At 43.2% G+C, this 25,939-nt stretch overlaps 1 protein-coding gene and 1 long non-coding RNA gene across 11 annotated transcripts in view; one reads left to right on the top strand and one right to left on the bottom strand.

Annotated features, from left to right (window-relative positions):
• The first annotated feature begins 844 nt into the window (after positions 1–844).
• LOC111248920 (complement factor H-like) overlaps positions 845–25,939 on the top strand; it is a 55,018-nt gene continuing 29,923 nt past the window's right edge. For 2 of the 10 annotated variants that reach the window (XM_086986042.1, XM_086986039.1), the window contains exons 1-4: positions 845–4,382; positions 7,847–7,924; positions 8,252–8,493; positions 25,023–25,783. In XM_086986042.1, the coding sequence (XP_086842168.1) occupies positions 2,788–3,723 (936 nt within the window). In that variant the 5' untranslated portion in view covers positions 845–2,787 and the 3' untranslated portion in view covers positions 3,724–4,382; positions 7,847–7,924; positions 8,252–8,493; positions 25,023–25,783. Of the gene's footprint in view, positions 4,383–5,624; positions 6,036–7,846; positions 7,925–8,251; positions 8,494–8,657; positions 8,797–25,022; positions 25,784–25,939 lie in introns of those variants that run through there. The other 8 variants (XM_086986043.1, XM_086986041.1, XM_022802040.2 and 5 more) reach the window with 6 other exon arrangements.
• Positions 8,972–25,117, bottom strand: LOC147755839 (uncharacterized). Its single transcript, XR_015325718.1, has 3 exons — positions 24,983–25,117; positions 10,192–10,371; positions 8,972–9,940 (listed from the first exon to the last, which is right to left on the bottom strand). It is a non-coding gene; the product is annotated as an uncharacterized LOC147755839 (long non-coding RNA).

Below are 25,939 nucleotides of genomic sequence, written 5' to 3'. Positions count from 1 at the left end.
AACACCCGTGGTTGGTTTTCCAATTTGTCGCGCATTCGTTCACACAGTGCAGAGTAATTTGTACTTGAATGTGTCTGCGTAAGTCTATAGCTCATTCAGTACTATGACGTAACTGTAAAGCGTTATGGACAAACCATTTACTCTATAATTGTTAACCTTATCTTCAATTTTTACTTTTGTCGTTTTCGACAATTTTAATAATTTCCACGAATGCTTAATTTTGTGGATTTTGAAAATTTACAAAAAACAAAAAGATAGACCAACATTCCTTAATGGCTAAGGCGTGTGAAGTTTCTGTTGTGTAATTCCAAGGGTCGCTGTTCACTTTACAAAAGATTCCTTTTCAATGCTAATACTAGCTTTGATAAAATGGGAAGCGAACACCTCGGGGTCGTCTCTAGAACTAGCGTAACACTCGTTTTACTGGAATTATCTTCAAATTATAGTCAAAGATATTAAAACTATGTCTAATCTATGGCTGTATCCCTCGCAGCAACAATTGTTATTATGCTACACAATGGAGTCGTCATGCACTTGGTGTTTGAGATAGAAATTATTGCAGGTCTTCTGCGGCTAAATTATTTGTGTGAGTATTACATCTGCCATGCCCGTTTCACCCTACATATGGCCCGAAATATTCCGTTAGATTCTATATGTAGCTTCCGCTAAAAAACAACGCGACAATGATGTGGTTTTATGTAACATCTCGTAAGAAAAAGACTAACGAAGCCTTCTAAATTCATTTATTCAATTTAAAACTTCGATTCTGTCCAGTCTTTTCCCGCCGTAAACCATACAACAGGTCGTAGCAGACGACGCGACAATCACTTCCTCTTAAAAATCAGCAACGAAGGGGCACTGTCCTGGATACACCAGCAGTACGTCCTCCAATAGAGGCACCAATGACAATTGGCAGCAGTACCAGTAACAACAAACCGATTACCGCGGACGTTACCAGTTTCTCTCTTTCTCGTCGGCAGCTATTGCTGGGCCTCCCAGGCCTTCTCTCCACAAGTTGCCGATTACCCTCTCCCGGTTGGCGGGAGGCTGGCTCCTACTGATGCGCCTGTTGTAGCAGCGCGGCGGCAAGCGCCTCTACGCGGGCTGGTTCATGTCGCTTTCAAATTCGACGGGTGAAGTTGTGCGATTTGGAGTGGCTTTCGCGAAAAGAAGAGGTACGGGGGTGCGCCTGAATCTGTGTGAGTGAAATTGGTGACTGGGCCAAGTTGTTTAAGTAGACTTTTGTTCATGGGAGCAAGAGTTACGGCTTTTCGTTGACACTCCGGTGTCTGCTAAAGACAGATGCGACCCAATTGAAGTTACCAGATGTTGCCTGAAGCTGGCGGCAGTAAATTGAGGCGAAGCACGCTGAATGAAACATATCATTTTGTTCGTTTTGTATCGGCTGGGTTCAACGAGTACGAAGCAACGAAAAGGAAGAATTAGTTAGAAAAATTGAGTGAAGACCGACTAGGCAATGTAAAACAAACCATCTCATAGCACAAGACGTCAATAAGCAAAAATGAAGCGGATTTAGCCAGATAAATCACAGACTGCGTTTCATCGCTGATTCGTTAGTTAGTTGCCTGGTCCACGCGATATGTTACATACGCGACGCCAAGCCAATAAGGAAAAGTGAAGTTCACAGACAAAAAGTAGAAAATGACACCGACAGCGGATAGGGTCAGCTTCAGCTAATTGTGAAGACCACAACGGATGGGCATTTCTGCCCAGATCTTTACTTCTACGAGCAGCTCTCCTGTTTCAGTTATTAACCGTTATAAATTCATGCTCGCAAGGACACACTCACGTCGAATCGTAATTGAAATCGTTTGTAATTTGAAGAATTGAGCGAAGGCTGTTGACGAAGCCAAAAGAGTTTCCTTGCAATCCAGTGATCAGCGCCAAGATTCTTCCAGTAAACCTCACTACTGAAGACAATGACAGGGTTGTGGGTTATCGAGTGGACTAACCTGAAGTGGTGAGAGATTATATGTTTAGATAATATATCATAATTATATCGGAATATAGATGTCCCAGTGGTAGTTTCTTTGTTGAAAGACAAAGCCAGTGCTGTGAACCCTATGCTAGTTGTGGATACGAAAGCAAAAGTGATCTGTTCTATTCCGTAGATTGTGTTGACATAACATAGGATAACAACAAAGAATTGAGACGAAGATTACGTGAGTGAGTTTGGCAGATGTCGTGTTGCGCACCCCTATGTGACGAAGAAAAACTAACCAGTAACCGTGTACCCCCAGCAACGTTGAATGCCATGAACGAACACGAACCCAATGGATAACTTAACCTGTTCTTCGAAGGAGTACGATGACTTGACGTAGCGGTTTGGTTTTGTGCTACTTGCAAGGGAACAGAGCAGATATATCGGTTCCGAACGAGGCCTTTAACGAGAAAAAGTTACTTCTGCATAGAAGGAAATCTTAAATTTACGGTAGCAGTGGATAGTCAGCGTGTAACTAACTCACAAATAAGTAACAGGTGATACGCAATGCAACGCGGACATTGATCAATTAGTTGCTTTATAATTCATCCATACTTGTTAACGGTTAGTGTTTAGAAGGTAAAAACCTCGTATGGAGATCGTATATGAGTTTAGCGCTTGTTTATCCACGCACCAGTAATCTAGAAGAATGATATTTTGATAGTCAGTCTACCGGCAAAACGCAATCAGGTAGCCGCATAACGACTTACTGGAGGCGATTCCGTCGAAGCTCAGTCATCACTTATTGTGACAGATATCTGTTAAGAAGATCATAAAGTGCAGCAATGGGGCATGCACTGCCGCTTACAATAGTGGCTGCATTGCTTGTCTCGACGTTCCTAACCGGCCTCGCGGATACGGTAAATACACTGACGACGTGTAACTGGCCCTCATTAATCGAACGGATCCCTCACCTCGGTAACTTTACTTCCATATTTAATGGGGAGCAAATCAGATTGCGATGTCAAAATGACTATAAACCCACTGAGCAGGCGCAATATGCGAAGTGTATTGACGGTGAGTGGAATTGGCCGCCTAATTTTCGTTGCATCCCCAACAATTTTTGTAGACTGTTAGTCGAGCCCAGCGCGGGCTCCCATAAGGTGCTCCCCGGGTCACACGAGAAACGCTCAAAGTTAGGTCAGGATATTTTTGCCGACAACGAAGGTTTAATAGTGAAATGTCGAGCGGACAATCAAACGCATTCCTTCGCCTGTAGAAACGGTCAATGGGAGCCGGAGATGAGCTCAACTCCATGTAAGCCATCGATATGTAAGCAAGCAGCGGAGATCGAGAACGGGTCGTTCCGTCGGCTGTCACCCGAGTACATCGAGCCGTATTGCAACGAAGGCTACGAGCTCAAAGGCAGCAAGACGGTTTTTTGTGTCAACAACAAATGGACGGTCCGAAAATCGGAGGTATGGCCACACTGCGAGCGTAGTGAAGTTCTTCGAACACCGAGCAGTCAATGGAAGCAGTACCAGTGGATAGGATATGTCGTCGGCGGCCTTATTTTGCTGGTAGGGCTCATTGTTCTACTGATTTGGTGCCATCTGCGGCGCGACTCGCCTAAACGTAATCGTCTCATGCATCAGACGTCGCATGTTGACGAGCTTCTGCATCTGCGACGCACGAAGCCGATCGTGATTCCGGAGCCGGTAGCCCATACTCAGGTCCACTACACTCACGACCGCAAGCCTATTCCCGTAACGTCACTATAGTAATGTGACCTTATTTCTATCTGTGTGTGAAAATAAGTGACGTTGGGTCGTTTGCGTACAAAGAAACCACCGCGATTTTGCTGCTGCTGCTGCTGCTGCTGTTGTCGCCTGAAACACCTTATTTTATAATAACAAAAAATGGCGCTTTACGGACGATACGAACACCAGCAAACTGCCCGATAACAAGTGGTGGATAAAATTCACAAGAATCATCGCTGGATCAGTTCTGGTCCGGCAGGCAGCAGCAAAAGGGCAAGAAGGCAGTGGAAGATCGTGATTAGGCAGAAATGAAAAAACCGTACCTTCGCTATGGTTGTGTCCATAACATGTTGATTTGTCTGTAAATGTCTGCATATAGAGACGACCTATGTGGCCGCAGCAGTTGTTAAGAGAGCTACCACAGTAACAACAAAGAATCACACTCCACTGAAGAGCTGACAGCTGATGTAAAACATCTGCTGCACAACTATGGTACCGAACGGCAGTTCGTTAACAGTACTGGCTTCGGCAATAAGGATACGAGATACGGATAGAAAACGGAACACAAAACAGCAGAGGCTATTAAGGGAAGACGAAACATAAAGGGATATAAAACGCTACAAATATGATTACTGCGATAAACATTACTAACAAGTCGGTCAGCTTTTCTTCAAAATATGGTAAGTATGATGTTTCTATATCTATTCATTCAACTAACGAGTGTTTAAATTTAGTTGAGGGTCATCAATTAGAGCTTATTTAATGTAAATAAAATAGATATTTATTTGCTCTAATCCTACAAGTTGCAGGTAACATGCTAGTACTAACTATCAGATATAGAGAAAACGATATTACGAGTCCAAGTAGGCTTCATGTCGGCACGTATCGGCCGTCCAAACTATCGACAGAAATGAGTTAAGTCAAGGTAGACAGATATTACCACAGTGTCTTGTACGAATCTAATGCGAAAAACTACTGTTGCTAGAAAAGCAAAGTTGCGATTACTTATTTTGACAACAACAAGCAACATTGTTGTTAGTAAACTGCTGTTAAGTTCCAGTTTCAATCAAATGACTTTTCTAATAAGTTGGAGAAGTTCAGTGTGTTCTAGATTCGCTAAGCTGCTAATCGATTTTACGCTGTTTCTGACGTCGAAAACGCGTTACAATATGTTGTATTATATATTATAGGCACGTACCGTTGCCTTTTTTATGCCTAGCTAGCAATAGAGCCCTTTTGCTTTCAATATATATATATATATATGTGTATATATATATGTGTGTATATATATATACACATATATATATATACACATATATATATATATTTTAGCCAAAGCGAGTTGCTCGCCGAAGACTATGAAAAATTACAGTTCGTTGGGCTAGTAAAACTTGCAACGGTGGGTATATCGGCGAAGCCCATTGAAAATGCGCCCCACTCGCTATCTCCTGGGTTAATCTGACTTCGTTTTTGTTGCGTTCGTATGATAAGAACGCATCTAGTTTTAGCACTTTTCAAGCGAACACAAAATAGATCACATAGGGAGTTTCGCTGGTGCGCGTCATGCACATACAAACAAAGTACCTTAAGGATATAATATTATAAAGCGGCTTTTGACTCGTTTGCTGTTGTTCGGGCCAGCGGCGATCGCATGACCAACAATCGTTCGGCTGAGCTGAATATTCTGGTAATGATAATACAACCACGCAGTTGGTGGGCCGGAATAAACGAAATTGATTCGCGCCATTGCGGCTAATGCTTGTCTGTAGCATGTAGAATTTAGGAAGGCCTTTGGCCATGAACTATAGGCGCATTTATAGATCTCGAAGTTGAGGAGACACGCATGCAGCTCGAGTCCAATGGGTAGATATGTCGTTTGGCGTTCGTTGCACGTTACACTGACAACGATTTGTTTTGAACAGGGAATGATGCGGTGCTACGCTCGCTCGGTTCGTGCACGAGAGTCAACGCGTGCATGCCGACTCAAACGTAGCTCACTGTCTACTACATGCACGATCGATCAATACAGTTATCATCATCCTGCAGCAATAGTTATATATCGGCTACGCGCGTCCCTCTTTCACAGTTACATTGACAATTATAAATATATGAGATAATTATAATATGAGATAACAATAGTGAATACCGAATATATACGATGTCGGGGGCAAAGTGTTACGTCCATTATACTCATTGAATGTTATTAGATCAAGCGTGAACCTGCGATGCTTCCACTCAGTCAAGGAGCCTTCGGGGGGCAAAACTTAGAGACAACGACGATGACAATGATAGTCAGAACGCTACCATATCATTGGCCACGAGCGAGATGTGAGGTAATAGAATACGAACGTAAAGGCAACGAGTAGAGAGGTCAATAGTATTACAGCTGTTTGTTGCCGTTTTGTTCAGTCAGCTTTTGTTCATGTTGATTGCCTGTCTTTGGTAAGTCTTTGTTATTGGTAAAGCATTTGACAACAATGTTCTACTTCGCGCCGCCGCCGCCGCCTCCATCAGCTAGCGTCTTACTGTTTTTTTTTTGTTAGTTCGCTATCTTACAACATCCTACGCTGGCTCCCTTTGCTGCTTGTTGTCGGCGAAACTGATCGTGATGATATCAATAACAATATACGAATAGTAATAAATATAGGCACCAAGTGACTGTCGCCATCCGACCAGTGTGGCAATGATAGCAGCAAACGAGCACGACACGTGTCCGCTTTTACCTATAAACGCCTAGGTACAATAATCTATTTGTAGATTTCCCGCACATCATCCGCGTTTTAGTTCTGAGGCCGAACTTGTTTATTGTGGTTCCGTGTTACTTGCTCACTATTGTTGTCGTTGTTGTTCCATTACAATGTTTCGGCTGCAGGTGCTTCGCCATCCTCTGTTAGTGAAGCACTGGAGTCTTCGAATCATTCCGCTTCGCTAGAACCCTATCCATTTACTGTTCAATTATTATTAACGGAGCGATCACATCGCTTCTGTTATTTCGTTGTTTCGCGCTGATACTCCATTATGGTTAACTAGATTCTATTGCCTTGCAACAAGTGTCAATTATCACGTGCTTCCATTCCAATTAATTTGTTACTATCGTACCATTGATCGTTTCAGGCCGTGCAAGGGTATTGCTTTCAAGGTCGAAATTGACCTTGCCTGCCAAGGTTCCATCGAAATATCGGTCCGCCCCAGAAGGCAAAAGTAGGCAATAGGAGAACCTATATTTTTCAAAAGTTGTTAACCGTCTTTCAAGAACACGTTATATTCGGTTCAATGGGGACAAACAAAATGAACGTTTTCTAATCTTATTTGTGTCGAGCGTGCGGAGCTTCAAAACGTAAGGCTGATTCTTTTAGATATCTTATTACGCCATAGCGTTAAACCACGCCTACCGGGAACTGCAAAAATTGCTAGAGCCATTTGCAAGGTATAATGTGCAGGCCGATTATTGCTATCAAAAGAGCTATCTCCTACATGCAGTGACCCCCATGTTGACTGGTCTTGTCGTGACTACACGATTTACTAAGCAACAGCAGTTACTTATCAAGATTAAAGCAGTCAACGGGAACCAAGGCTTTGGGAATCAAAGCATGCGGAAACGAAGAACTATCACACTCAAGATGTTCGTTGCGAAAGAACTACACTGCCAAAGAAACAAGGATTTCGATAGATATAGCACTGATATCGCGGATATCATGTAGTCGCATATATATATATAGACCTTGTAACTATATTGTGTCAGCTTGAGATAGTTGTAATCAATTTGCATGTGTATATTCGCCTTAAAGGATCAGGTTTTGGGGCTATTATCAGTGTTTTTTCCTTGCGGCCTCGCTAAAGATCATCCTGCAATGGAGAACGATTAGCTGATATAACTCTACATTTGAATCGTTCGGAGCAACTCATGCGGTAATTCTCTTTTGTTGCAAAAGGCAAATCGATAAACGGTAATCAATGCGATAATTGTCCATCGATGCGGAGCGGCCGATTATGTTCTTAGAAAGTGTTCAAACTTTTTTGTACTCTGAGAGCGGACTAAGAAGCAAAACTTGAGTCACCGTCGCATCTTACTCATCTGGCATGGATATATATGCATTTACTTTTAAAATTTATCATTACCGTTTGATCTATTCTCAATTTACAGGAACAACTGCGCGAACCAGAGGACTGCAAGAGCACGCTTGTGGGCCAGAGAGGGAGAACAAGCGAAATCATTTCCTTTGTATATATAAACAGTTTATGAATGGTGTTGCTTCACTTTGAAGTTGTATTTAATATTCGTATGATTGCTATATATATATATATATATATATATATATATATATACATATCAGAATTCGTTAACGTCCGTAGATGGGGCAGAGCTTCAAATTTAGGTATCTATCTCTATAATGGCGTCTCCAGCCTATTATCAGAATTAGCTATACGAAACGCACTGTATGAACAAAGAAATACGCGTCTATACATATATTCGATTTGCGACTTTATCATTTAATGTACATAATTATACATGTCTATACATATGAATGCTGCTGGTTTTTTTTTCCAGTAATTCGTCTATCTGTCTATAAGGCAGCTAGGGGGACGACTACGGTTGTGACGGTGGCGAAACGAAAGGGGGTTTGCCAAATCCCTCCAGTGGCCAACCACTGCTATTGCTATGTATATAGTGCGCGCGGAATATAGAAATCCGGCTTCATCAGTCGCCATCGCATCTGGTTGATGGCTGTCTCCGAGTGACAACTTCGCTGATAGTGATGACGACAGTAATAGCGACAACTAGCATCAAAGGTACGCTGCTGCGATTATATCTCGGCTGTACCGTTATGCCTTACATTGGGTTTACAAGACGATCTCGTGTTATTAATCCATCCTATATTATTGCTGCTGCGCAATTGTCGTGGCGGATGCTGTAGACATCGCAATTATTAACTGCCCCCTTGTTTGCCTTCAAGATAAACAGTGGAACAATTCTAATTACTGCAGCCTCTGACGTGCTGAGTAGCGATCACGCACCCCAGTCGCAGCCCGGTAAAAATCACAAACGTGGCCGACCTATTCCACTGGTTCGTCCTGTGCTCTAATGCGCCATACAGATATACCGTTAACGTGTTACTTATATGTATATATATATACACTGGTAGCGGTATGCCGCGTTTATTTACCCTGTCCTACGATACGTTGTACACTGTTTATCACTTAATAAGCGTATAAACAGGTATGGTCGAGTTGCCGAAATGCGATGAACCCCGTTTCGATGCAAAGAACATGATTCTACTTAATAAAAAGAAGTGTATATATACTCGGTTATTGCGATTGCTTTAACTACAGCTGATCATTACATACGTGATTTTCCTACTAATTACATCACTTAGTCCACTTTTTAGCGAATGTATTTAAAACATCAAACAGCTTCGTCCTTATCAAGTTGTGGTTGTTAACCTTCCGGTAACTTCCGGTTGATTACGCATCTTGAGCCGAAGCTGCCCAGCTAGGCGCCGGGCCAAAAATACTTCATCCGTGACACTTTTGTCTGTCACAAATATGTTCTCGCGGTTTCCATCTGCTCAGGTCTGTGCAACGACGAAAAGCGTTTGATCAACGTACGTCGGTGGTACCGCTACTGTGCTGCTGCTGCTGCTGCTGCTGCTGCTGCTGAAGTTACACGTTCCTACTTTTTTAAACGTTTGCGGACGTAGCTGCCTACGAACGAACGTTGCACGCAAAAGAGCTATTCTTCTACTATGCGCTATGCTTGCGACCAATAGCTTGTTTGAATGATATCTTTCTTGCTGCCACACAAATTTTTTGTCGCGCGGGGCTAGGTATAATGAAATTGTGATTCGAGTCGAAACAGTCAGTATCGACGTACGTGTGCATCCTTGAATAGGGGGTAATAGTCACTGTCCACTTCAAGGCGCTTCGTGTCATCCAGAAACTCGGTTCCCATTTTCACAAATACAACCAGAGACGACAACTATAGAATAAGCGTCGCTGAATTTTACTGTTATTGCGTATCCTCATGAGGCAAAAATTTGGCGGGGACCAGCTTGGTACGAGAACAGCAAGCGAATAGAAACAACTCGATAGGGTCACGGCGTAGAATTTCGACAGGCGCTTCGTCCTTACTTGTTTCTGCTGCGTAGACGCCGTAAAGCTATACATTCAAGTATCGTTTCTATTTTCTTCCCTATCAAGCTTTTTTTTTTGTTCGTACTTCCTCAGCCAGCAGCGGTGTCTGAAGTTTTGAAAGATCATCATAAAAAAAAGACATCCTTTATTCTACTCCGGTATACCAAGCGAATACGTGTCGCCGTGCAGCTACCTGCAGTGCTCGACTTCCTATATATCGTCGTCATCTAATAATGGCCAGGATAAACTCGGCCTACGGAAAGAAGTCTTCATACTTGCGCTATTTGTAAGACAAGGACCTGAGTCAAAATCGTGTTCTATTCTATTTTGTCAAGAGATGTGCAATAAAACATTTACATTAAGCCAAATGTGCCAACTGTCGTCCCACAACGAGCGATAACTATAGGAGAGCTTGTACCGTTTCTCCGTCGGAACAGTTCACTGACTAGCTAGACGTGTATCCTTGACGAAATCAGGATGTGCCAAAGGTCAGGTCAAAAGGAATACACTTTGTATCATAGCCGCGACCGTAGACGCCTGCAAAATACGTAAATCGTCACCGGATTTATCTACGAACCGTTACCGTTTCACTAATTTCGCTGTAAGAGTTTCGTATAGTATACTATACACAAATAAACGAACACTGAATTAAATAAGATAAGTAGTTACGACAAAAAATAGAAGGCACTTTCGAATACACGAAGACTTTACAACTGTCTATTAAATTATAAAATGCAGCATGGTAATAGGTAGAGAAAAAGTGCAAAGTTAAGTGTTGAGCACTTATCTTTGCGTACATGCACTCAAATAAGAAACCTTGCAAAGTTCTAGAGGTGTCTGAAGTAGAAAAGTGCATCAGTGAATGTATTGTGACAACAGGGACAAGAGGATGTAACTTCTAGACCTGTATAGAATAGTATAAAATATTTTGTATTTACTTTTGGAGGTCTTTAGCTTGCCTTGACTCTGTCTGCCTCGAGCGAAAGAAATTATTTTATACTCAAAGATGATTATCATTGTCCTCAGTTACTCCCTAGTTCACTGAGCCTTCTAACTGAATACGTTTCTTATTATAAGCACGAAGACCCACTTGAAACAGTCGAAACTTTAATGTCGTTGATGCGAACATAAACATGACTCCTACAACTTACTACTCCTACGACTTACAACTACATACCGAGTTTATGCCTGAATAGAATTATTGTATTCAATGAGTTTTCACTCGAAGGGTCCTTCGTGAAGCGGCAGGGAGCGTTCCCTAGGAAAGGCGCTTTTTCCCATTGGTAAAAAATGCCTATCACCTCGATAATGGCGGGTGATCACATATTGATGTCTAAATCGCTTTCATCTGCTAGAGAATATTAATGATATTTGTCCATCCTGGTGGTTCTTATTTCTAAATAAAACTAAATAGTAATTGTATTGTGACTCGGACTGTATATGCTTTTTACTCGAATTCTCATTAGAATGGGCGATAGCAACGAATAGCAAACGTGCAAATGGAAGAAAAGACGCTTGGCGAATCTCGGGTGTTTCGTCAGTAGCAGGCGCAGCCTTTAACGGACCAGCATAGACCAATAATAAGCTAATGTTTCATAGCCTTCAGCCCGTCGTAGTAGTCATTGTGGGATTGTTGACCACTTTGCCATCTCCTGCACCAGAACAATGCGAAGAAAAGGATCAGCTGTGAAGAAAAAGGACGAAGCTTATAGGTGCTAACACGAGGGGCGCGCACTGTCTATGCCAATCGCCGTGACGGCATCTAAACGACGCCTATCTCATACTCCCTTTGTCCATAAACAGCAATATTAGAAACAAACGTCGACAGCAACAGCAACAGCAGCAGCAGCAACAACAACAACAACAATAACAATAATAATAACAACAACCAAATGGAAACATTGCTAGCGGTTTTCACTCAGAGTGATTTTTCATGTTCTTTTTGTATATTCTGCGATGCGTGGCGTCAGTATATAACACTGAGTTGTCGATATCACGTATTATTATATATAAAACAAGCAGAGTTCCGTCGGGAATCGACGTCGTGCCGATAACAGTTTCAGACGACTGCCAAAAACGATGAGAAGAACATTAATCTTGTACAGCGACTAGGCAATATATGGGAAGAAAGCGATCTTAACTCGTGCATCAACAGCATAAGCACAATGCTTCAATCTGCTGCTGTCTGTACTCGGTCCGCTGGAGGGAAGTAGGGTGCACAGAAAATGCCAAACTGTGGGTTAGCACGAGTTACCAGCCAATATCTATACGGCACGTAATGACAAAACGGCACAATGCGTGCGTGTCTATGTTGGCTGAGTCTTAATTATCGTCTTCGCGCTGCATCGCGCCGCATAGGAAGAGCATATTGTCGGATCATCTCTGTACTTTTATCAAAAGCCGGAATCCACAACACACACCCAGCTTCGTTAATGATGATTATCATTATAGGGCTATTCGAGAGCTTTCAGCGTGTTGCAGTGATTGTTATTGTGCTAGTATCGATCGTCATTGTCGCGTTCGTTGCTGTTGTTTATAAAGGTAGAAAAAAGTCTTAGCACGCACAATGGTGAGGGGACGCGGGGGTTGACACAGGATGATCACACACGGTGATTGTAGGTGACTCTGTAGTGGCGGAACTTTTTTTCTTTGGACATCTTTTGTATCTGTCTTTGGTCTCTCGTTGTTCAGGCAACAGTCGCGCCGTTTGAAGCTTGACCTAGCGCTAGTGAGATGGTGCCGCCGCTACTGCTCCTGTTGTTGTGGGAGCAATATTAGCGAGACAAAGACGGACGAAGCTGCGGGCGTGCTCCGTTGCCCCGGCCGTTTAGTCAACTAAACTAGCGGCATCTGATAGGTCGGACTGCAACGACCAAGAGTTGTCCGCATGGATATTGATCGGCAGCTTTCTCCCTGTGGTCGTCGCTATCGAGTGAATTGACGTAATGAGAAGCGGTCCTGACGTTTCATTTTTCTACCATCTACATATTGTAGATATGTTACTGGACATCCGGTAGCAATGTCTTTCGGCGAAAAGTTTCTTCGTAGATAGTCAAGTCGTTAGCGGTACCACAACGATCGCTGTCACCTGTAGCAGACATAACTGCGTGCGAATGGACGCAGCGCGAGACAAAGATCGCCCTATAGTTACCATAGAATACAGATAACATGCCATCTGACATAAAAAATACCGTGTGTATACGATGATGAGCAATGAGAATAAAGCTCGATTGATACGCAGAACCGTACAAACATGCACATATGATGTACGTCTTCGTGGCAAACAGCGGCAGAGTTCGCCAGCTGGCACACAGAGTAAATGGTTTCATAAGACCACAAAAACCGTACGCACTAGCCTTATAACGAAAAATACAGGGGGTCTTTTTTCTTCTCTGCAAGGGTATCCCCACTGTTGTACCAAAAGGACAAAGACTTTCGATTCCGTTCAGCCTAGTAGCGACATATATATGTTTACTCTGTGAAGTATATTTATATATATATATATATAAAGTGAAAATATCTGCCATATTTGTATTCACTCCGATATGTCAATTATACGAAATAAGTCCTAGCGTGCCTAATTGTAGTTTGATATACGCATAGGAATAAGCGATCACTGTTCGTCCGTTGGCGCTGTTCAAATAGAATCCTTCGGGCGGTAACCGATCACTCTATTTACATATAGATAACGTAATGCTACCGTTGCTGATTGATAAAACGATTACATTCAATGCATAGCCGGAATGATGGGCAAAATGCGGACAATCCGGAAATCTTTGCCAATTGAAACACTTTGCCGTTGATGTCTTCGATAGACCAAAAATTCTTTAAATTCATCCTTTTAACGAGTAGTTATTAATGAGAGGCGTATGTTTCATTGCATTCAGACAAGGGAAGATTGAGGAAATGGTCGTGCTCGATCATCAATCCCAAATTAACCGTTGCCGACTAAACGCTGCGAATACAAAAGGATCGATGATAGAGTTATCGTCTAATGGCTGCGTTTCAACATCTTTTCACTGTATCAGAGCTTTTTAACTATCGTAGTGCGTCATTGACATCAGCTGAACTGGGTCCAAGAAGTAAGTAGTTTACGACATAATTAGCACAAAAATGCTCATGTAGGAACCAACCAACAGAGTCGTGTAACAACGTTTGCCAATTACTGTTGCCTAATTCAGTCCTTTGGCCTTCATACACACCGCTAATTGAATCTAATTATATGTACTATTGGCTAGGAGACGTCATCCAGCTTACTGATTGATCGAACAGATATTTGATAACCCAAAAACCGAGTAGTTTTTTTTAAGAGTTTCCAAAATATAAATCCGTTGTATTTTACAAACGATCAGAAATAATCGTTCAAATTCTGGCCATCCACCCGCGACAGGCGATAACCGGCTGCATGCGGCGTTCGCCAACACTGAGTTACATTTACTATCGCATTTGGCCCTAGCTACCTCTTTCAATTCTGTTGAGTAAAAAGGTAAGACTCCGTGCACAGCGCCGCTTATGGTCGCCGCTACTTCACTAGAGAGAATCACAAGGCCACTGCTATCACCAATATCCTTGTCAGCATCTACAGGAATCCCAGTAGAGGTCGTGGCCATTGTAGTCGTTCAAAGTACAAAAAACCTCCGCCATCATCGTCTTTACCCCACCCCCCGCCCCCAAGAGTATTTATTTTGCTATTTGTTTCGTTACGATTGGTCGGCAGTGAGCTGACAGCAGTGTTGAGGAATACTTTGTATTAGGAACAACAATACAGAATGCGTCCATTTACGCTTCTGCTTGAATGGCTTGATTAGATAGAAGGCCTGCGAGGCCTTAGAGTAGCAGCTTGATCCGATCGAATCCGATTCGATGCTAACGACAAATGCTGTCTGTTTCACTAAAATTATGATTTTGGTAGAAAAAAATTAGTTTCAATCTTAGTACGTTCTGCAAATGACTCTTTTTGTCAACTGAAGTACAGCAGTTAGCGTACTGCGATTCAATAAGATTGTTTATATAGGCCACGTAGCACTTACGAGCTAGACCTGGGCCATGCTCATATTCGGCCTACATGAGTAATCTGAAATCTATTGATTTTCACATGTATATGTAGCAATGCTTAACGCCAACTAATTATTACGTGGCACTATCTTGAATTGGAATAAATGCTACTGCTTCTGTAGCCCGCGTCGTCACTAGAACTATCGCGTAACGTATCATTGTTAGTTATGAGACAAATGTACCTATTGTTATAATGCCAGCCGCAATACAGATATCACTGATTGGCTATCCTTGCGTCTAGTATCATCACAGCATTTACTCGTACTTCTACTATTCCGACGATGATTTGCTAGGCAAAAAACCAATGAGCGTCGAACGACCACGCCCGGGTAGTCTGAAGCGACGCCGCTGATACGACTTCTACAGATCGAGCGACTTTTGGTGGCTGACAACTGCGAAGAAAAAAGAAATCAGAACACTCCATTTTACGTTAGGTGCCAGTCAACGATGCGCCCGCAATGGACGAACACGCAGATACACACAATGGTATCGAAATCGTCACTATTCTGTCTACCGCGGCTCCAGCTAGTTCGTTCCCTAAATCTTCGCTCAGCTCTAGGTTTGGCAAGCGTTGAGTGGATGGCAAAAGACAGTTGGAAAGCGCTGCGGTAAAGCACGAAATTACAAAAGCACAAACGTAGAAAAAAAAAAGCCGAAACGAGCCAAAATTGCTTGTTATTGGCGCTGCTGCAGCAGCTCTTTTCAATTGAACTACGTCGATCTAAATGGCCACTGTTTCCAATTCGGCTAGCTATTAACGTACCCTCTACGTATTACAGGCGCGCACGCGTGCGTACGTACGTACGTACGCACACGACTGCGCTTGGTGTGTATGAGCTTGATTCAGATCCATTTTCACGTTTGTTTTACTTGCTTCGGTAGATTTTTGGCATTCGTTTATTGCTGGGGAAAAAAGCGGGAATGAAGAAAGACAGAACGCGAGGCAGAAGGGCGAAAGAAAAAAGTCGTTCCTTTTGTCTAAGACGATTCACCGAATGATATCGGACTGATGGTTGGCAACCGACTGATGACAGGGAGCAAGTTATGCAACGCTAACGACGGCAGTGCCTCGAAACTAGACCAGGCGCAGTTGTCATTGCTCGGAAACGCAGGATCGATTGTCGAAGCGCCTTGTCTAGGGACTTAGCGTAAACATCTTCAAAGGCGACGGGACAATGTGTCATATATATTATATGATATCTTGCAATAGAGATTGTTGATTCTGTCAAAGGAGAGACGTTTACGAGGCACTGGGTGGAGTACAAAAATACCCTCTCAGAAGTAAATCGCGATTTTTTTTTTAGCAAATTTTAGATCTGTGCCACCACTAGACAAATCACGAAATGGCCCATTTCAGCGAGACATCAAATCTATATTCATATAATATCAGACGGAAAACGAACTAGAAATGGATGATTACAGTATCATAATTTGTCTATGTTTTTGTCTATAGGCCTGCCAAAAACACCGAAGCGCGCAAAAAGAGCATTTCTCAGTAAGCGTTCAGCTGGCGCTTGTAAAGAACTGGCTAGATATACGCTTTAAGAATGTGTTATTGGGTGCCTCAATGCTAGAGAACGGACCACTTTTTGCATGCAAATAATAGAACCGCGTACGTGTTGAGCATTATCGCAAGAACGCTGTGTCGTTTCATTGCGTCATATATTCATGTGGAAAGGGGGGGGGGAGGGGCGGCGTATCGGTATTTTGAGCGCCTCCAACTTCTACTAATTTTTTCTGTGAGGGCTGCTGACGACATTTCTGTCATCAGTTGAGCAGAACATTTTTTGTGACAGTCTTCACCAAATCCTCGTTCCGATCATGATGACGACGACAACGGCCACGACATATTGTCGAATTTTATTTGATAGCTCTCCGGGTCCCGATGCTCAATGGCGGTAATAAAGCAATCATAATTATTATGTGTTTACCACCTGCTAACACAATCCTTTTGGCGTGAAACCGCCTAAATAAAGTATAACACCGACTAGGCCTAAAAGTGGTCATAACAACAGAAGCGACGTCACGAAGTGCACACACATACAAACACGTTCAAAAAGTGAAAAAAAAAAAAAAAAAAAATTCTTGCTTTCGTCGTCGGTTTTGGCCGCTCAGTCGACAATGCCGCCGTAAAATAAAGCATAACTTCGTATAGTATCACACACACGTTCTCGCCGAACTTGAACAGAAGTGATAGGCAACGAAGCAGAAAAGGCAATAGCCCTAACCGTTCGAGCAGGTCGTAGCCGAAGAAAAAGACATGACAAAATAAGCGAGCGTCGGGTCGGAAGCCCTCGCCAAGAAAAACCTTCTTCGTGTCTATAAGAAGCTGGGGACGAAAAACGCAAGTAGCATGAAGCGTGTCAATTGGGCGACAAATGAATGAAAGACAAAAGTTCAACTAAGTATTTTCCTATTGCAGCAGAGCTTAGCTTAATAGTGCGCGGTTAAAATATCATGAGAAAAAAAAAAAAAAAAAAGGAAATCCTATCATTGAAGCATCGAGATAGTGTAAGTGCAGGTTGCGTATTGTGTGCTATGAAATGGTTCTATGAAACTTGCCATTCGACCGGATAGATTTGCGGCTTAGCCTGTTAGCCGACTTTTTCTTAGACCATTTTTAAAGGTTTATTTGTTTGTACGGGCGGTCCCGGTAGCATGTAACGCCATCTGAGAAGAAAAATGCTGCTAGATATCCATTTGTTAACCTGTTGCCTCAGCTTTCCTATGAACAACTCTGTGTTTTCGCTGAAAAAAGGGCATTTTATAAATGTTTGTGCGTATATTATGCTCGGAAAAAGGATATCATACAACAAATAATCAGTTCGAAAAGCGAATTTGCCTCGTTTTCTATAATATGTAATAAAAACTGGACGGGTAATAGGGCGCGGATGTGGGTGTGTGCGAGTCAATCCCCTACGAAGGTGGACACACCAAATTAAACCTTCAACGTGTTTCGTACGCAAATGAACCTTCTCGGTTACCCGGATCGTCCATATAATCAGACGCCTCTACCCTGTTCGGCTTATTCTGTTAAAATTCCACAAACTGCAAAAGCTAAAATTCTCTTTTCAACACAACAAAGCAAAGGGTTTCATTCGATTTCTTTAGTGTAATTATGGTGTAATAGTCATAATTCAGATAGACCTCGACTTCACAGGTAGCGCAAGGGTTAGCGATCCCCTGCTTGACGCTGGGTCGCAGGCGATGGCTGCTGTACTAACTAACTAACCAGTTACAAACGATGTCGATTCAGCTGATGCTGCCTATTCTGGTCAGACAAGTGTCTATCGTTGTTTACGTCTTCCTGTGTGTGTGTGTATGCTTGCTTTCCTCTTCTTTTTCCTTTTTGCTTTCCTCTCCACTATCACCGGCGTCATCATCATCATCCCATACAGATTCTACGAATGCTGTACACACCGCGGTGTTAGGCAACCATCACGACCACTGCCGCAAGAACAGCCATTCTCCGGCCGCCAGCGTCGTCATCCTCTGTCTATTGGGCCAATCGTGACATGCTGTCCGCTATTTTGCCAAGAGCAATTACAACGATGGCGAACACGACTAGCCGCGTCTAGCTAGCTGGCTACGGCCGTGGTATCGTATAGTGGCGTAGCTACGACTGCTACTGCTTACAACTTGTACGGTTGATACTACGGCGCTGATGTAGCTTTGACTGTTCCCGCTGTCAGTAAATCTGGTATCGTCAATCTGGTTGGGTCTGTTCCCCACCATCACTGTCTTCGTTGCCATTAACTCGCTCACAGGGAAGTCCCGTCTTGAACAGCTGTTGCAGGTCATGTCGCTGCTGTCATCGCTCTTAGAATAGGACAACATTACGCAGAAAAAAAGCAGCATTGGAGCCGATGGCCACTGGAACGCTATTGCAGTGGCCATGCTGATATCGTACTATCTCGGACGACAATAACTGCCGGGATACGAGCAAGACCCTCGCTGACCTGTGAACTTGATAAACTTAACATGACAGAACCCTTTCGATTTCAACAGAAGAGTAATAAGATTTGCTATTTAAGTGTACCAGCGTACTGCCCACATAGAAACAAGTGTCTACGTTTTACTTCAGCATAAGTGAAAATATAAAAACGATAGATTCGAAGGCGGTAGTAAAAACGAACTGTTGTTTATTCACCAGATTGTATGCCGGTAACGAAACGCTAGAGCCAACTACGCATTATTAGACTCTAACCGAGAAAATACCGGCCGGAAGGTCCAATGTAGGCACCTCAATGAGCCGTCATCGTACCATCCACCTGTCGACGTCTGGTGAGCAGCTTCTCAGCCGATTTCCACCGTGTCAGCTTGCTGATGTCCATGATCAGTCTAGAAGAGCTGAATTTTTATGAAACTGCTGGACACTTTGTACGGATGCTACGGATCGTTACTTGCTCTATCTGATTGGCTTCGTTTTTGTCTGCTTGCTTTATTAGCTAACGGGTGCCGCTAAGCTGCTGCTAATAGCATCTTGTAGGGAATTTCGATAAAGTTCAACTTAAAGAATTGTTCTAGCGGGGCTCATTGAGCACCGAGAGAGACATTTACCAGGCTGCCAGGGGGGCGTCGAAATAGTCGAAGATGCTATATCTGTGCGTCGACTGCTCTGACCAGCTAATGTCGCTCAACTAATGATAACTTACGTAGTTAGGTATTTTGTTGCAATGTTACTTTATGCAATACATCTGCTTTAAACGAATAGAACAACAAAATATGGGTTTCTCGTTAACTCATCTCACTCTATGGGGCTCCAACGGTCATTCTATCCTCGCAATTATCGATATGCGCAAAAGTCCCTTGCTGACGTTGGACCGTCATCACGTAAGTCAGCACGTAGAAAAAGCGCTCAAACAACGTTTATTGGACAGAGTACAAACGAGAAATAGGATCAGTGAGTAATGTAAGTTAGAAGTTTGGTCATTTTCTCCATTCGCTTCGAACAAATGTTATTGAGTGCCTATTCTCGTGAGTCAGACATGCGCCTGACAAAGGAAGCTTTGCTATTGTCGCCCTGTCCCGCTAGAGTAGTCCCATTAATATAACAGATCTGATACGCTGACACAAGAAACGGGGCACTCTTTCCAGTCTTGCGTAGCTATGGAAATTGCCCTCGCTTCAAATAGTTGTTTATAGGTAGACACATTTCTAGCGGCCGGCGTCGAGCGAAAACTGGTGAAAATGTCTCCACTAACCTGTAATTAAATAGTCAAGAGAATATCGCCGTTACACGCTATTCCCCTCAATACCTTAGAGATAATTAAATAAGAGGCGTACAGCAGACGTGCTAGCTAAGATCAAAAACACGGACATTTGAAGATCGCGTCGATTCGGTTCTTCCTAACTCATGGTACCAACAGCAGCGGTTCATGTATTGATTGGATAGTAGTTCCGTTTGCACAGAAAGAGAGGTACTGGCAGACTTTGGTAATGCTTGATTGGAGAATAGTTGTTGGCCTAATTACAGTGCTGTGGTTATGCACATGTCACAACTGAAACGTCCCGTTCAGCGCGTCTATCCTGAGTGTGTGCAGTGTATTATGTAGTCGGATGCTTGCAACGGTTCGAAGGTGGTGGGTTAATATGACAAAATAACCCCACTTTGGGGGCGTTCCGTTAGGGCGACAAGGTGTTATTGTTTTCGGTAATCTGATGACGACGATACTGTCACGTCGATGCCGGCGACGCGTGCGTGCACGAGCCATAAGTACGCAAGCATTATATGGTAACGACGTGCTTTGTGTCTCGCTGTGTCGGTCATTCAGGATGACGTCACTTCAGTAGGTCAACAGTGACGCTAGCAGAAGCAGGGCACATGCAAGGCTTCGACTGCAATAACGAAGAAATTTTGACTCAGGCAATCGACTGACGTGCCGTGTAATAGTTATGAATAATGTAATTTTCATTCCCTGTACGGGTCAGCACCAATTTGGAACTAATCCTACCCGATTCCGAGGTCGTTAGAGAAGCTTGTTCGCTTTCATATGCATGCAGTATACTCCTTTGCGGCCTATTCACCTATTTACTTTCATATGAACAAGTCCTCGGAATTGCCTTTTTAGCAGCGAGAATCTGCCCCACTAGGAGTCTCGTGGGGTAGTTCTAGAAGTTGTGTCCCCACGAAGCCCTCCCGTAGGTATACTCAACTAGCAGCTGTTGTCATAGGCAAACTAACGTCAACTCAATCAACTTCTCGTCCTTAAGGCCCGAATGGTACCTAACAGCTAGTCTCGCATCAGACTTACATCAGACGGGGAAGTGGCACCAGATCAAAATTATATCCTTTCGTAATCCTCTGGCATTACTAACACGTCCACGCATGCGTTGTCGCTGAATAATTAATCAACAATCGTTATTATCTATCAAGCATCGACTTTTGTCCAATTTTTGCTCGGCGAATGCAAGTTTAGGGCGTTTGTATTGCGTTGTCTACTTTTAGTGCTACTATAATTTTAGCGTGAAAGCATGGGAAAAAGGTGCTTGATTTTCATGAAGATCGTCACCTTCCGGTTTCAGCAAGAAGCTTTGAAGGTCTCTTTTTTTCTTTTTGTTTTTAGGTCAGTGGTCGCTTAAGTGTGGCCTGCAACTTACTTGGCATAAAAAAGTAATACGACGACGGTCAGTTTCAGTTGTAGTTCATTCAGTCAAGTTATTTGATATTAACTACTGTTGCCCAGGTAAATTGCAGTTACTAGAGCAGTCGTTCTCTACCTATTCAGGTGGTAGATTACGCCTCCCATAACGCCCGAGTTCATAGGCTGGCCTCCAGCTGGTCTACGGTCGCTCCCAGTAATCACGTATCCGCCTACCTTCATATACGGCACATTGCTTTACGGGAGTTCAAGCTGAAAGTTTTTTCTGTACTCAGTCGGGAGTTGTTATTATTGTTTATGAAGCCTCAACGTATATTTCGCGTTCTGTCACGCTGCTGTATTGGATAAATGTTTATAGCCATTCAACACTATTAACTATTCGTTTTAATTTATACAACTAAACTGCCTGACAATCAACCAGCTCGTGTGGTTGCTTTCGTATCCAAACGTACCGTGTGTGTTTATTTGTATAAATGTAGACAGAAAATTCTACGTATCTTTTATTTATCATTGAATTTCTGTGTTGCCGGAGGCAAATAAACATAGGCGCGTTTGGGGCTCTTGACTTAGCGTACTATTCGCCCCTCTTTCGTTTATATTGCTTCGGTGTGGTCTCCACCTCCAGCCGCCGAGATTTTGCAGGTTGATTGCAGCCAGGGGCTTATAGCACTGCTCTGTGGCCCCAGCCAGACAGAATCTAGCGAGCAACTCAGGACGCAGCCTTTCTTGCTGCTGGCCGTATTGCTGCCTTAGCCCATCCGGTCTGTTTCGTCGACGTCGTCGCAGGCTTGGCCCTCCGGTTCTTTTCATATGGCTGCTCATCGCTATGTTTGCCGCTGACTGTGTCCGATATTCCGTCCCTGGCTGGCTGGATGGTTGGCTGGCTGGCTGGCTGGCTGGCTGGCTGGCTGGCGACGTTAGCTAGCTCGCGTCACTCAGCCATCATCACCAGCGGCATCAGTACAGGGGTTAAGCTGGTTACCGCCGCCGCTCGACAGCTTCTATGGCTACAATTCGCTGACGACTCAATAGTCGTCTGCACATCGGGGCTCAGCATAGCCATTCTTGTTCTTGCTGTTTTTATCAGTCTGTTGGTGTTTTAGACCTCCATCTTACCGCTCCTCCGGTCGGTCGAAGGCGACGATGTTGGTTTGGCGCTGCCATTGTACGCCGTGGCCGAGGAATCGAATACTGATATAAAGTCACCACCGCTGCTGTAGCAGAACACGGCAAACGGAACCACGCGGTACAGGCAGTAGTAAAGAACAGCCGGTAAACAGGTATAATAGATTTTATAGATAGATAACTAGATCCGGAGCGACACAGTTGTAGATGGGCAGCCCTAGAAACGGGCGGCGCGGTAACAGTATAGAGCCCAGGTTCGGCGCGAGTAGAGGGAAGCGTATTTATTCGTTACAATTATTTCTTATGGACGCGAGCTAACTCTTTGGGAAACATCTAGTTGTTGCAGGAGTTCCGCGGCCTCCTGCAGAAGCTCTGCAAACAATTATGGCAGAAGGGTTTATATATAATAAAGTTTTTTTCGAAAGTCGAACTTCCACAGCAGTACGTCACCATTTTGCAGGTAACTGGAAGCCATTGCCCTGCTAGTAAATAGTTGTCAGTGCAGAAAACTAATAATAGAATGGCCGGCTGCTAGCAACCGAATCATCAGCTGATGATCAGACATGTTTAATAGTCTATGCATCCTAAGACATTGATACGACGCATTAGGTTAATGCGAGGTAACAGGGTGACAAGGATGACGAAAAGGAAAGGCCGACTGAATGGCCAAGGCCTTTACGAAATGAGCATGGAAAAATTGGATCGATCCGAGACAACTGGACGTGGAGCTTTGCGAAGCATACATACTACTATTAACACAAAACATAGGCCATCCGTGTGTCCCGATAACAAAACGATCTAACAGCAACGGCGATCACTATCATTATAGCACAGACAATGCATACCCAATTGGTTTGGAGTTGTTTTGGATGCTTCACACCCTATCATCCATTGCCGTTTCTATGAATTAAGCAAGCAAATGGCGGACGAGGATCTGTTATATCTGAGAAATATTAGTCGGCGGTAGTGCTTGATCGGGTATGAGACTCCTCCATAGAAGCTGGCTATTCGACCATATGGTCTATGTTGCCGGTTAGGTGGACAGACCGTGGATCTGTTTGAGAAACGCGATATTAAACAAGATCATCATCGGTTTGCCACGATCCAGCATGACGAGTGAGCGCGTACGATGCGGTACGAATTTCATACAGGAAGAGAGGTTACCGGAGAAGAAGATTCACAATATCATCACTATTAAGCACAATAACGACAATAGCAGAACTAAACAATAGAAATAAACGCAGACAAACAGCATAGAACGATATGAGCGGTGTGATTTTCGGCTAACAACTTTCGAGCCTACCCCGTGTTTGGTATTATTCTATTTGACTTTTCATCGTTTGTTATTTTATGCGTACTTTCCATCGTTTTGAGGGTCTCGACAGTTACTGATTGAATGTAGAAACGGTACGTTACATGATAGCAGGTAGGTCTGAAGAACAAAGACTGCCTTTTTTGTCCATGTTTAATTGGACCGCTGCGGTACTGTGTAACCACACCTCAATCATTTACTTGAGAGATTTCAAAAACGTCTTTTAAAAGCTTTTCTTGCCCAGAACGGGAAAGCCGGACACCGACCCGAAGGTTTGTTTACAGTCAGTCTTTACTATATAAATGTAGACAATATAATTTTTTCTTTTGTTTCACACGAACGTCTAGGGGCAACAAGCGAAGACTTGAAACTTTTTTGGCCGCTTTCCTTCCTGTGCTTGTCAAAATCGATCACTTGACACGTATATAAACGATATTTATATAACCATCTAGTAGACGCTCATGTTGCTACTATATACACGTTAATGTATACATTTACAGAAAGCTTTAATTAACACGAAGTCAGCTTATCTGGATTTACCCATTACATATAATAGAAGAAGGACAGAGGACTAGAGTGTCTTATTCACGTCAAAACAGAACCAAATGGAGATAAATTGTGTGCACACGTAAAAGATCTGCCTTTGACGAACAAAGCAATAGCTAAAATATTATAATTACTAATAGTTCCATAATTACTATTGTTAAACTGATATTTATTTCTGAATTAAACAATTCAGAGAAAAAAACCCGCCATTTCATTATAATTTACGTGCAGTCTATGAAAGCTTATTGAGGAAATTACTGAAATATTGTTTAACGCTCTCCCCAAAAAAAAGGAAAGTGTTTTTTTTTCTGTTTTCTAGCTGATCGACGCGTTGCCTCTCGTTTGTATTGACAGCACTCTAAAATAAGCGATCCCGTCAACTCTATCGCCGACACCGAACATCCACTGCTGAAATCTATGGTCACTAATTAGAGAGAATTGAGAATGCAACCTTTGGGTAGGAAAATAGGCTATTGTTTGTGGACTGCGCAAACGAAGTTTCACTTACCCATCAGCTAACACTGGCCTCTTATATTTTTTGACTAAAGATGAAACTCTCTGGGCCCCAGCAACCCACCGGTTCAGTCTACCGTCCGTGGTATCGAGTAGACGATAAGCTTCCCATGATGAAGTGGAACAATGATGTCTTCAAGCTGAATGGGACATGAGAAACGAGGACGAAAAATTTTCTTGTAGTATCCCTATTGGCCATCTTCGTTTGCTCGTCTCTACCTGCTGCTATTTGCTAGCTGACACATATTCGATTGCCAAGGGGACGACAGTTAAAGGTGATCAGATGATGCGCGCTAGACGAGTCAAACGCGTCGGCCTTGACTGCAGCGCGGGCCATGTCTCTGCACTAATCCAGCGCTAGCAAGAAATTCGTCCGGATTCGTTTTGGAAAAGGACAGAAACATCACTCGGTAGTTGTGAGACGATCGCCGAGACGCAAGTCGAATAACGCAGAGGACAATCTAATCTGCTGCTGTCATCGTAACCGTAGTGCTCAGTGGTTCTTGGCTTCTCGTATATATACAACAGATAGAGTTGTGTGCTGAATGTATATATAGTGGTAGATGCCATAATCGTCGTGGAAAAAGCTCATAAAGGATCCTTGCCTCTACAGCAGGAAGTGGATAAGACATTACTGTTGAACAGTGACGCCGAGAACGGGCAACACTCGAAGAATCGAGACACCTCAGTCTTGTCGATGGACAGACGCAGCGTGAAGCGGAACGCTTAATGAAACTGGGCATTGTAAGATAACAGCCAAATGATGAGAAGTAAGAATAGAATTAAAAAAAAAAAGGTAAGGAATATCACCAAAATAATAATATGGCTTAGTGACGGTTGACGTTCTTATCGTTACCCGAAAAACTGTGTACTTCGGGTTATGTCATGAGACACTTCAGTAAAATTCCCATGCATTGCTAAAATATTTTTAACGGATATGTTTTTATTACTT

Source organism: Varroa destructor, unplaced genomic scaffold (genome assembly GCF_002443255.2).
Source record: "Varroa destructor unplaced genomic scaffold, Vdes_3.0 BEIS01000004.1, whole genome shotgun sequence".
NCBI classification, from domain to species: Eukaryota; Metazoa; Arthropoda; class Arachnida; order Mesostigmata; family Varroidae; genus Varroa; species Varroa destructor.
This window is presented reverse-complemented; position numbering and strand designations above follow the sequence as displayed.